This window comes from Condylura cristata, unplaced genomic scaffold, assembly GCF_000260355.1.
Source record: "Condylura cristata isolate star-nosed mole 26May11 unplaced genomic scaffold, ConCri1.0 scaffold00010, whole genome shotgun sequence".
NCBI classification, from domain to species: domain Eukaryota; kingdom Metazoa; phylum Chordata; class Mammalia; order Eulipotyphla; family Talpidae; genus Condylura; species Condylura cristata.
In genome coordinates, this window is record NW_004567111.1 from 52,878,295 (window position 1) to 52,891,103 (window position 12,809).

Genomic DNA, 12,809 nt, shown 5'->3' on the forward strand with positions numbered 1-12,809 from the left:
AAGATTTTATTTATTTATGCATACAGAACTGGGGTACAGGCCAGAGGTACAGGAGGTGAGAGTATTGACCAAAGGCCAAATTGGGAGCAGAAAAGGCTGACTGGCTGAAATATACTGCTGAGGGGAACAGGTTGTGAGACAGGAGAAGTCTGCTGCACCATGAGGGTCACCTCCCTGACTGGGGATCGAAGTCATGCTGAAGCGGCTGCAGCTAGCTACATAGTGCTGTGCTTTAACCATTGCACCACCAGGGAGGGCCCAAAAATTGGATTTTTCCATATGCCACAATTTTCCATGACACAGAAGTCAAAATACCACATCTCTTGAGGAAAGCTGTAAATCATGGCAATGAATGATATTTATAAGACCCACACATTATAAATGTTGTTGGCTGGCTTTTCAGCTCTTAGAGTACATTGGCAGGTCAAATAGGGGAGAAAACACTTACAGAACAAGAATAGAAATGTCATCTCAGCAAGGTAGGAATGAAGTGGAAAGAAGTGGAAGTTGGAAATGGGGTGGGGTGGGGGGTGCACAGAAGGTGGGAACTGCATCCTATACAGTCAAGATGTCCAAATAGTGGGCAGCACTGTTGATGGAGTAAGCTGAGGCTTTAAGTTTGTTGAATCATACATTTGAGTAACCAATAAGAAAATAAAGAGAATCATTGAAGAGGTTCAGAACACACCACTCCAAAACGTGCCACTTTGGCACAATAATTATTTTAGCTGGAGATCTTTGAGAAACAGGAAATGCCAGAAGGGCTTTCTGCCCTTTCCCTCTCTACCTAAAAGCATGTCATAACATTTCCCACAAAATGGTGCTTTCCCCACAACAGGACAGAAGAGCATTCTTTACACCAAAGAGGGTCCAACGCAGAAATGAACCTGTACAAACAAGACTACTAAAATAACTGTTTTTATTTCCCTCCATGTATTTCCTAGCCACTTTCCCTCAATTTACTGGCCCTAGTTCAAGCCCCATTGTCTTGTCACATCCTCATAATTTACCACTTTGTATAGAAATGTCTATAACTTTAGGAACTTAACAGCTTCTCTGGCTCTTCATTTTCCTTTTGAAAATTCCCATGTACATATTTTAGGTTGATGTATATTTTAATATGTTTAATATGTAAAAATATTAAATACAATATGCATGCCTTTCTTTTGTTAATCTGCCTAATGTTAGTTTATTCTTAGTCTAGCTACAAAATCTAGGATGGAGAAAGCAGTGCCCTCCTGCCTCATTATCAAGAACTAGAAGAGATGGGGAGAGATGGGAAGCAATATAAATTAGATCATTTTTTCAGGAAAAAAAATAATTATAGTAAATTAAAAATCAAAATCAATAGGCAACTATAAACCAGAGATATTCTTCAGGGCAGGAGGACGGAGAAGGATCAAAACAAGGGAGGGACGTGCACAAGGGGCTGTGGTGATGGGACATAGGTGAATTGGTGGTGGGAATTTCACTGGGATACATGAAAGGAGAACACACATTGTACAAAAATGAAGAATGATGTAAAATATATATAAAATAAAGCAAAACAAATCAGATCACTTTTTTCAGGATGTGCACTTACAGGTAACAAACACCTGCAGAGTATGAGCTAAGTTACAAAAGTAGACACTAGAACCAAAGATAGCAATGTTTAAGTGGGAACCTCTGGATGTGGTACAGAAGTGACATCACATAAGTGATTGCTTTAATAGAAAGAAATGTGGTAAAAAGATATCGACCGCCAACAGATTTTTTTCAAAGGAGCAATATGCAATCAGATATCTCAATGAATCTTGTTAGTTTGTGAAATTTCAGATAAGGAACACTTGAGTGATGGGGAAATATTAAATGTAGTTCCAGGTATTCATATCTAAAATCTAAAATGTAGGCCACAAGCATTTTAACTTTGCCCAGGAAAAATAACTAGTTCAACTCTGGTGTATTTGAATGCTATTTTTTGTTAAGGGAGATCTGAGATATTGTGAGATAAGACAAAAGAATTGCCGTGAGATACTTCTCAAAGGTATAAAATCCCTGAGTAATTAAAGTTTTAGTTTTATAAATATAACATAGACTCTTCAACTTATTTATCTCCTTAAGGACATACTTTTCAACTTATTTATCTCCTTAAGGATACACTTCTGATTTAATAATGCCAGTCATTTTTAAAATGACAAATAGTGTTTATCATGTAAGCATTGATTTTAGGCATATCCATTTCCAAGGTAGGAGAAGATGGCTTCCTGTTGGCACCCTGAAGCCTGTGCAGGTGTGTGCTGGGAGGGAGGTGGACCGGGGTCTGGCTGGTAGGGATGTTGGGTGCTGCCTCACTGTGTTGTCTGCAGCGCCATCCTGTGGTTTGCGATGCTAAATTAGAGCATGTTTTCATTTTCTTTTTTCTAGGAAGGCCCTTTTGTCTACTTGTCTTTCACGGGAAATATTGCAGATTCCCACAGCTTCATTGCTTCATTATGTAAGTAATTTAAAATGTGTGTACTTGAAATGTTTGAGGGCATTAATTGCAAATATTGCTGTCAAGTAAATGAGTTCCAGTATTATATGATTTCCATTTATATGCAATAGCCAGAATGGGCAAATTATAGATTAGTGGTGGCTTAGGGCTGGGGTGGAGGGAAGGGAGGCGTGGTGGGAGAAATGGGGAGTGAATGATAATGAAATGTCTAGAATTAGATAGTGGTGATTACATCTATGAGTATACTAAAATCCATTGAACAGTGTACTTTAAACAGATGAATTGTATGGAATGTGACTTAGGTCTCAGTAAAGCTATATATTTTAAAATGTAGTGAGTACAGATTGAAGAGCTTGAGACATTTAAATTGAGTGGGTTTTTTTTTTTTCCCACGATTTATTTATTTATTATAGCGTGATAGCACCAAGACTTAACCCTACGCTACCAGGAAGGCCCTAAACTGTTTTTCATACATATAATATCAACTTTATTTTATTTTTTTTTTTAAGATTTATTTATTTATTTATACAGAGCTGGGGTACAGGCCAGAGATGCGGAAGGTGAGAGGATTCACCAGAGACAGAGTGGGGAGCAGAACAGGCAAATAGACGAAGTACACTGCTGAGGGGAGCACGCCATGTGGATCTCCTCCCGGGCAGGCGGGAATCGAACTCATGCGGAAGTGGTTTTAGCTTCTTAGTGCAGTGCTTTAACCCGCTGCGCCACCAGGGAGGGCCTTATCAACTTTATTTTTAAAAAATATTTATTTATTGGCCCTCCCTGGTGGCGCAGCGGGTTAAAGCGCAGCACTGAGAATCTGAAGCCACTTCCGCATGAGTTCGATCCCCCCCTGCCGCCTGCCCCGGAGGAGACCACATGGCGAGCCAGACCTCTCCTGACCCACCCGCTGCTTCCCTCAGCAGTGTACTTCGTCAATCTGCCTGTTCTGCTCCCCACTCTGTCTCTGGTGAAGCCTCTCACCGCCCCTGAGCCTCTGACCTGTACCCCAGTTCTGTATGCACAAATAGATAAATAAATCTTTAAAAAAAATATTTTATTTATTTATGCATACAGAACTGGGGTACAGGCCAGAGGTGAAGTGGCAGTGAGAGGATTCACGAGACAGAGTAGGGAGCAGAACAGGCTGACTGACGAAGTGCACTGCTGAGGGGAGCAGCGGGTGGGTCAGGAGAGGTCTGCTGTGCCATGTGGGTCAGCTCCCTGGCCAGGGGCAGAACTCATGCTGAAGCAGCTGTGGCTAGCTTCACAGTGCAACGCCTTAACCTGTTGTTCCACCATGGAGGGCCCTCAACTTTATTTTTATGGTTTCTGTGTGTCTTTAATTTTATAAACAATTTCCAAAAATCTCCTTGCTCTGTGGAGATGTTAACTGGTTTTTCTTATCTTTTTCACACTTACTGCAAGTCAGTGAGCATTCGATATTGCCTACTACTACCAAATGTATTATGTCGCTACTACCAAATGAATGAGCCATGCAACACCAGGGTTCTTTTCCACTATTGGAGAACTTTGCACAACTTTCCACATTTTGCCTCTGAAATTCTTCATTGTTTATATTGTTTCTTCCATGTTTCTGAAATTATGTCCTCTAGCCAGAATCTACAAGGTGATAGCTTCTACAAGCTTCCCAGAGAAATCAGATGGCACTCAGAGAGGTGGAGAGAGAGATTTTTTTGTCACCCTGACAGGCTCAGTGGGATAGCTCCCATAAATCTAAGTCCTGAAAAGCAGAAATGACAAGAGTTTTAAACAGTTTATATGCAGAAGCTTGTCAACCCATCCATCATTGACTTTCCTTATTGCTTGGCAAAATGGTCAAGATAATCATGACTAGTACTGTGGGCAAGCAGCAGACTTAGCAGTGGGACTTTGTTTCAAACTAGTGTTAGAAAACTCTTCTAGAGATTTGAGTCAGCTCTAGTTAGTGTTCCACAAAGCAAAACATGCATCATCTTGACCATCATAGGTCCAGTAGAGGGATCTGAGGAGCCTGAACCCTTCGCACTGGATTCAATTTCAGTGTCAGGGACTGAGCAAAATGCAGGTGTGCACCTTTTTAGTGACTAGTCCGTATTAAATGTTCCTTGAGACTTTCTAGGGAAGCCCAGAGGCTGAGGGACTACAGCCTGAGTCTCTGTCCTCCCACACTGGCTTCCCTGTCTGGCATTTGAGAAAATGACCAGATTTGGCTCAATCTCATGAAGTACAAATGTCTAATATACATCAAACATCTTCACATTTGTATTTTTCATCGTTAAGAAATGAGTTCATATAATAAAGGTGCTCTCTATTTTCACAAAAGTTAAAATTCAAAAGGTAATGTAAAGTAGTGTGTGTATGTGTGTGTGTGTTTAACTTAAAATTGTAAAAAATTGTCAGGGCAACTTGGTTAAAACACAAATCTGAATTTAAAGGGTCTGTGATGAAGCCAAATGTTGACCAGTGGATTCTCCTTTGATTCACCAAGATGTAGAGCTGAGCTATAAATATTATGTGGAACAAGTTAAATGAAAATTATTCATGGTTTTCAGTGATTATTTTAAATAAATGTTCCATACCATTTTCTTCTCCTTCTGAAAATCCTCATGATAGGAGTGCTATTTCTCTTTACACTGGCGCAGAGGACTCTTTCACTTGAGAGTGGCACGTATAAAAAAGACCCCTCAACAAGAAGTGTTGGAGAGGATACAGAGAAAGAGGAACTCATTGCTTTGTTGCTGGATATGTGAACTGGTGCAACCATTACAGAAAGCAATCTGGATTTACCTTAGAAAGATAAAAAACAGAAATCCAATGTGACCCAGCAATCCCACGCTTGAGCATCTATCCACAGAATATGAAGCCATCAACATGAAGACCCTTATGTTCCACAGCATTCATAGCAACTTTATTTACAACAGCGGGGACATGAAAGCAGCCTAAATGTCCTTTGATGGACAAATGGGTACAGAAAATGTGGCATGTGTATAGTGATGCTTGATTAGGGTTTCCTGTGGGAACTGCATCATTAGGCAATTTCACCTTTGTGTGAGTGTCTGCGTGTAGTCATACCGCGGCTCTCCAGGATAACCTGTGGGGACCACTGTCATACACTGTCCACCAAAATATGATTAAATGGCATGACTATATATATATATATGTAGTAGAATATTGTTTAGTCATAGAAAGGGAAGAAATCCCTCCAATTATGACAACATATGAGGACATCATGCAAATGAAATAAATCAGACAGGGCAAGACAAATACTGCATGATCTTATATGGGGAATCTAAAAATATGGACAGCCTAAACTCATAGAAAAATAGATGAGATTTATGGTTACTGGAAGTGGGGTGGGAGAATTAGATAAAAGATGGAGAAAAGTACAAATTTGCAGTATTAAGATAAATAAGTACTGGGGATCTGATATATACATGATCACTGTATATACCACATATTAACATTGCTGTATGGTGCATTTGAAAATTGTCAAGAGAGTAATTTTCATACCAAGGACAAGGCTTTTTTTATGCATATGAGAATAAATTTTTTTTTAAAGATTTATTTATTTATTCATACAGAATGGGGTACAGGCCAGAGATGCAGAGAGTGAGAGGCTTCACCAGAGACAGAGTGGGGAGCAGAACAGGCAGATCAACGAAGTACACTGCTGAGGGGAGCAGCGGGCGGGTCAGGAGAGGTCTGCGCGCCATGTGGTCACCTCCGGGGCAGGCGGGAATCGAACCCATGCGGAAGTAGCTTAAGCTTCTTAGTGCTGTGCTTTAACCCGCTGCGCCACCAGGGAGGGCCCGAATCTTTTTTTTGAGATGATGAATCTTAACTAAACTTACTAGGGTACTCATCACACACTATATATCCATCAAGTTATTATGTTGTCGCTCTGTTACACCTTAAATGTTTACATTGCTCTATATCAGTTACATCTCAGTAAAACTTTAGGTGCTGAAAAGAGTTATCAGATACCAAGAATGAGGGGCTTTTACTAAAGTGACTTGGTTTGATTCTTGCTAAAACTGGAGTAAGGTGCTGAGGACAGAGTCCAGCCTTCAATTTTGTTGAGAAAAGAGCCCAGAGGACCCCAATTTGAGCTTGGTGAACAGTTGTCTTTGTGGCCACTTATGTCCTAGTCTCTGTGACAGAGTGCACGGCCGTGGTGCTGGTCGTAAAAACCTCCTTCAGTCCTTAGTGTACCTCTATCCTCCCAAACTTCCACCTCTGTCTGGCAGACCTGAAAGAAACAATCCTGACCACAACATCAGGCCATTCAAGTTCTGTTTGCCCTTTGCTCTGTAGGGGTTTGACCAGCAAAGAGATGGTCAGAGTGAAGTAGTAGCAGTGGAGAGGCCCAAGGGGTTGCTGTGCTGGGACTGGCAACAGCAGGGTCTGCTTTGACAGATGACCCCCTCCCCCGACACCCCCTCAGCCTTCCCACCCCCCGCCTTCCTCTCCAGCGCTAACCTGAAATTAAGACCCAATGTTATGTGTGACTTGACAACTGGTAAAATCTGGAGGGCCTCAAATGGCCATATGCAAGTTCCCCCACCACCACCATTCGACTGCCAAAGTGTAAAGTCCCTAGCAAACCACTCTTCTCGTGTCAGGGACCACGCACAGAACTGGCACAACCCTGAGCACCTGCCAGTCCTTGGAATTATTGAAGCAAGCCCATCCATACTCCCAAGATCCAAGGTTTACTCCAGCCTCTTGCTCCTACAAAACTTGCCGCCATAGGCCTGTGTGGTTCACACGATTCACAAGTGCAGTCCCCACGTGACCCTTCGTGGCTCATGGTTCCCCCCCAGGCAGTGAATGTGTGTGACTAACAAGCTGCCATCGACCCCCCATGAACAGTGTCGCATGTTGTGAGTCCTGCCATTCCCAGAATCCTACACTGGGAACTCCTCTCTCACCAACAGGTGAAGAGGGAGTAGTAGCCACCTCAGCTCCCTATTCTGACGTAACTGCCACTTCCTCCATGTCCCATACTCTCCCACCATCCCTGAAGCAAGGTTGTGGCCCACTAGAAAAAAAAAGTGAGCCTTCAGCAGGCCACCACTGCATTCTCTGCATTCAGAGTCCTCCTACTTCAGAAGTTTAGTTGAAATTCAAGAGTGAGTAAGTGGTGTTAGTTTTGTGAGTGCCTAATTACCCACCGAACTCTTAGTTCTTAAAGCATTGAGGTTTTTTTTGTATTTGCTTAGATTTCAGGTGCACTAGACTTTACATGTATGTTTAAATATAAAGAAAAAACTTACTTTCCTCATTGTGTTGCGCTCCAGTTCATGCCTGGCCAGCAGGTTCATGCTAAGGACAGTCTGGACATTCTGCTGACCTGTGGGTGTGCCTGGCCTTTCACAGCACCTCCTCTCAGCCTGTATATGTGTGTTATCTCAGTAAATAGCTGGTCCTTTCTACTGGCTGGCTCTTCTTTCAGGCCAGCCTTTCATTAGCACCCTTTGACCCTGGTTACTAGGAGATCAGAGCTTTGTGCTGCTCAGATTTATCAGATAACACAGCTGATTGTTGACCATTCATGCATTTTCTAAATAATGTGAGATCTTATGACCAGCATGTATTACTTTAATAAATTAAAAAGAGAAGCACACAGGGGAGAGAGAGGGAAGAGGAAGAGAGAAAGGAGGAAAGAATGAAGGGGAGAAGAAGAGAGAAGGAAAAAAGAAGAAAGAGAGAAAAGATTTCATCTAGTACATGGCTTTCAGCTCAGCTCTAAAAAGACCTTCTGGCCTCATGGCACTTTCTAGGAAAAGAAAAAAAAAAAAACCCTGATAATGGGGTTTGGAAAGATCTCACTCCCAATGAACACAGTTGAATCTTTTGTGGTGACTTTCATTAATGAGTCCTGGCCCTGTAGCAAACTGAAATGACCCCTTTGTGTATTGTAGATTTATGCTCTATTTCCTCTCTTCTCTCCTTGCTGCCCCCTCAGTGCTCAACTTTTCTTAAACTATTAATAAACATGTTTTTTTTTAAAAAAGATTTATTTATTTATGCTTACAGAAGTAGGGTACAGGCCAGAGGTACAGGGGTGGTGAGAGAATTCACCAGAGACAAAGTAGGGAGCAGAACAGGCAGATGGACGAAGTACACTGCTGAGGGAAGCAGTGGGCGGGTCAGCAGAGGTCTGCCATGCCGTGTGGATCACCTCCCTGGCCGGGGATTGAACTCATGCTGCAGTGGCTTCAGAGAGCGTCATAATGTGGTGCTTCAACCCTTTGCACCACCAGGGAAAGACCTAAACATGTTTTGTTTTGTTTTGTTTTGTTTTGTTTTGTTTTGTTTTGTTTTGTTTTGTTTTAATAAGCAGTGCCTTAATAACAATTTTCCTAAATCTAAATTATCCTTATAGATTTTATGTTGAAAATTTGAAGTAGGGAATTGTAATGCATTCACCAAGATAATTATTAAAGACTATCTTTGCAAATTCTGAATCTGTCAAACTAATTTGAAAATCTGCTATGTATAATAAAAAAAAGGTGGGAGTAAAAAGAGCACACTTGTAAAAACATTTTGGAAACAATTATCTTACAAATATTAACAATATTGTTATTACTTCTAGTTGTTTTGTTTTTTTTTTTACTTTATTTATGCACACAGAACTAGAGGTCAGAGGTGCAGGGGTGACGAGAGGATTCACCAGAGACAGAGTGGGGAATGGAACAGGCAGATTGACCTAAATATACTGCTGAGGGGAGTAGTGGGCAGGTCAGGAGAGGTCTGTCACCCATGTGGGTCACCTTCCTGGCTGGGGATGGAACTAGTGCTGCAGTGGCTGTGGAAAATGCTGAACTTTAAACTTCAAAGTGCTGAACTTTAACCTGTTGTGCCACCAAGGAGGGCCCTAGAGTTATTACTGCTATGAGATGGCAAAGGCATGTTTTTCTCAGGTTTCACCTTCCAAGGCATTATGAAGAATAGAGAGAGAGCGTGACAATAATTTTTTTATCTTCTCATTAAGGAAAAATAAAGGTCACTTCCATATAAAATGATTGCCAGATGAGTAACAAAATGGGTTTTGTTTTTAGGGAAAGAATATGGCAAAGCTGATGCAAGATGGGTAAATTTTGATCCAACCATTGTGTCTGTGGAAATTCTGACTGTTGTACTGGATGGGTCTCTGGCATTGCTCCTCATTTATGCCATAGTCAAAGAGAAGTATTATCGGTAAGTGCCCCTTTCCTGTTCTGCTGAAAAGAGCAGAAACATGGCTGTCCCAAAGCCTAAGTGACATTTGGAGTTGATTATGACACACTTATTTGTTGGATGAAAAGTATAGTAGAGATGAAAGTCATTTGATTTTAGACACGGACTATGGTGCCATCAGAATATTTCAGACAGTTTAAAATAAAAAATATTAGACATATCATTACAGAACTACTTTGACACTGAAAAGGAAATACAATGGTAATAGCATTGGACAATTTACCACCAGTATTTTAAAGAATGAAGGGATAATATTTCTCTCCTCCCCACTAGAAAACTAGAAAACTGCTATTCACTTGATGTAAAATAAATCCTCTTATGCAATTCTGAGTTGGACATGCAAGGTAAGTGAGAAATCTTTTCAGCTGCAGGTTGTGAAGGGCACAAGGAAAGCAGAGTCAGAGCAGATTAGCCAGCCATCGGTCAAACTCTAAGACTTGGAACTCTCCTCCTGACCTCCCTTCCCTGCTTGTCCTTTCTACCGCCAACGTGAACTGGGTAAATAGATGGCTGTGCTGGGAATGAGTCCCTAAAACAATGTCAAGTTGGCAAAATTGCACTCAGTTTTCCTCCATCACTTAATGCAAAAAGTCGTATTTAAAGCTTCATAACAAAATTTCATGATGATCTTAAAAGTCAGCCACTTTTCCCTACCCAATTTTACATTTATTGTTGGCAGGAAAAATTACATTCTCTTTGGTGTCTTCATATCTTTGATTCCATGACCTTGATTGTAGGCTTACTACCTTTCCCCATTTGTTTATTATTTCAAATATTTATAAAATCTGTACTGTGGAGTACTGCTTTATCTATGTCTCTTGTTTAATCTCCACAACATTTGAGAAAGAGACTACCATAATTCTCCACTACAATGGGTGAAACTGTGAGTTAACAGCAAGATTCCCAGCTAGGTCTCTCTTTGCTGGGTCAGGTCTGACCTCACTTAATCTTCTGGAATGAGCAATGTAACCTCTCTAAAGAAAGCATGTGTCTTCACAATCGGCTCAACCTGCTCCAAAGAAAACAGTACTTGCACTTGAGGTCCAACTTAAACAATAAACAAACTCTGTCATAATTCGGGGTGCCAAGGTGTGCTGAGATGGCAGCTTCATCCCTTGTTTCGTTCTCTCTGGCAGGCACTTCTTGCAGATTACCCTGTGCGTGTGTGAACTGTACGGCGGATGGATGACCTTCTCACCAGACTGGCTTCTAGGAAGCCCCAACCTCAACACCAGCAATTGGCTGTACTTATGGGTCTACCTGGTATTTTTCAATAGTGTGTGGGTTCTAATTCCAGGACTGTTACTGTGGCAGTCGTGGATAGAACTGAAGAAAATGCATCACAAAGGAACCAGTTCAAAGAAGTTTCAGTGAGTTTTCAAAATCGCAAACGCTATTTTAGTTTTATGAGCTAATCACTATGGATCACCCTTTTTTCGGCTCAGCTAGTACTGTCATGCATCAGTACTAATGACATTCAGTCTCAGCTGGCTCAGTGGGCTCTACCATCTGGCCAGGTTGCGGTGTGCTATGCTGCCTGAGTGTGTGGGAACTACACTTAGTGACATTTATACAACAGAATCACAAATGATGAGTTTCTCAGTACATGTCTCTATTGTACATTCCATTGTATACTGTCTTTTTTATGTTACTGATCCTAAACAATCTATTGCAAATAAATTGTAAGGTGGCAAATTTCAGTTTCTTTTTTTTACGATTTCATCAAATGTCAGCAGAGAATAAATTTTAACTTGTCATTTTTACATATTATGGCTAGCATTAACTTTTTCCTCATTAATAAAGTCACTTGTACAATACTGTACATAGAGCATGTTATCAACATGTTAACATCGATTCTTTTGTATTCAAAAGAATATTTATCTCAATTTTTTTAAAGATTTATTTATTTATGCATACAGAACTGGGGTACAGGCCAGAGGTTCAAAGGCAGCGAGAGAATTCACCAGAGACAGAGTGGGGAACAGAACGGGCAGAGCGACGAAATACACTGCTGAGGGGAGCAGCGGGCAGGTCAGGAGAGGTGTGCTGTACCATGTGGGTCACCTCCAGGGGAGGTGGGGATGGAACTCATGCTGAAGTGGCTTTAGCTTCTTAGTGCTATGCTTTAACCCACTGCACCACCAGGGAGGGCCTATATCGAAATTTTTAATCTTCTGCCTAGTCTTATTTAGCAAAATGAAGTCAGTGGTGCAGTGAATGCTTCTATTTTACATTTATACTTTATGAAATTTGTGAAACCAACAAAAAAAAGATAGTAGCAGGTTCTTGTGAATGGGCTATCTCCTCACAAGTGAACATTGGGGTCACACATATTGATTGATTTGTAGATGATCTTTTTCACAAAGGAAGAGTTGAGGTTTTGCTGGAACTGCATAGTACCTCATAAAGAGTGAACCAGAAAATAGAAACATAGGGAAATATCAGACAAATTATAAGATGCATGCTGTCATATGTGTAATTGATAGAAGCAAAGTACTCACCTTCAATACCAGCAGGGAAACATGACCACATTGCGGCTCATAAAGCACTGGTTTTAGATGATTGAAGCAGCTCTATCAAGGAGGCAGCAGGTACTCGTTAACTTGCCCAAGACCAATTTTCTTACTAGACTCAGCTCACAGGTGCTTTCTCTGTGTAGAAAAGTTCCTGGTGCACCCATCAGGCATTTGGTAAGTTGTGGTCAGTTGTCACTCACATTGCTCAGCTGCTTGCCTCCTCCCAGGTTTCCTTCTCATAGCAGAGGCCCAGATTGTAGTCCTGGAAGAAGCCTTCCAGAGGCACTTGTCAGAGGCCTGGGTAAGTGAAAGCATGGAAATCGCTTTACCGCTTTCTACTATTTCTTTAAAATAAATACTGCGAAGCCCTCCCTGGTGGCACAACTCGTTAAAGCACAGCACTGCAAGCGAGCAGCAGCTGCCTCAGTGCGAGTTTGATCCTTGGCCTTGAAGGTGACCCACGTGGCACTGACACAGACCTCTCCTGACTGCCTGCTGCTCCCCTCAGCAGTGTACTCTGTCGCTCTGCCTGTTCTGTTCCCCACTCTGTTTCTGGTGAGTTCTCTCTCCACCCCTGC

The 12,809-nt window shown here is 41.5% G+C and overlaps 1 protein-coding gene across 1 annotated transcript in view; it reads left to right on the plus strand.

The window, feature by feature from the left end:
* Positions 1-11,107, plus strand: part of EBPL (emopamil binding protein-like) — a 31,194-nt gene extending 20,087 nt beyond the window's left edge. The window contains exons 2-4 of the mRNA XM_004680245.2: positions 2,404-2,473; positions 9,538-9,676; positions 10,852-11,107. Coding sequence (XP_004680302.1) covers positions 2,404-2,473; positions 9,538-9,676; positions 10,852-11,089 — 447 coding nt within the window. The 3' untranslated portion in view covers positions 11,090-11,107. The remainder of the gene's footprint in view (positions 1-2,403; positions 2,474-9,537; positions 9,677-10,851) is intronic.
* Positions 11,108-12,809: the final 1,702 nt, after the last annotated feature.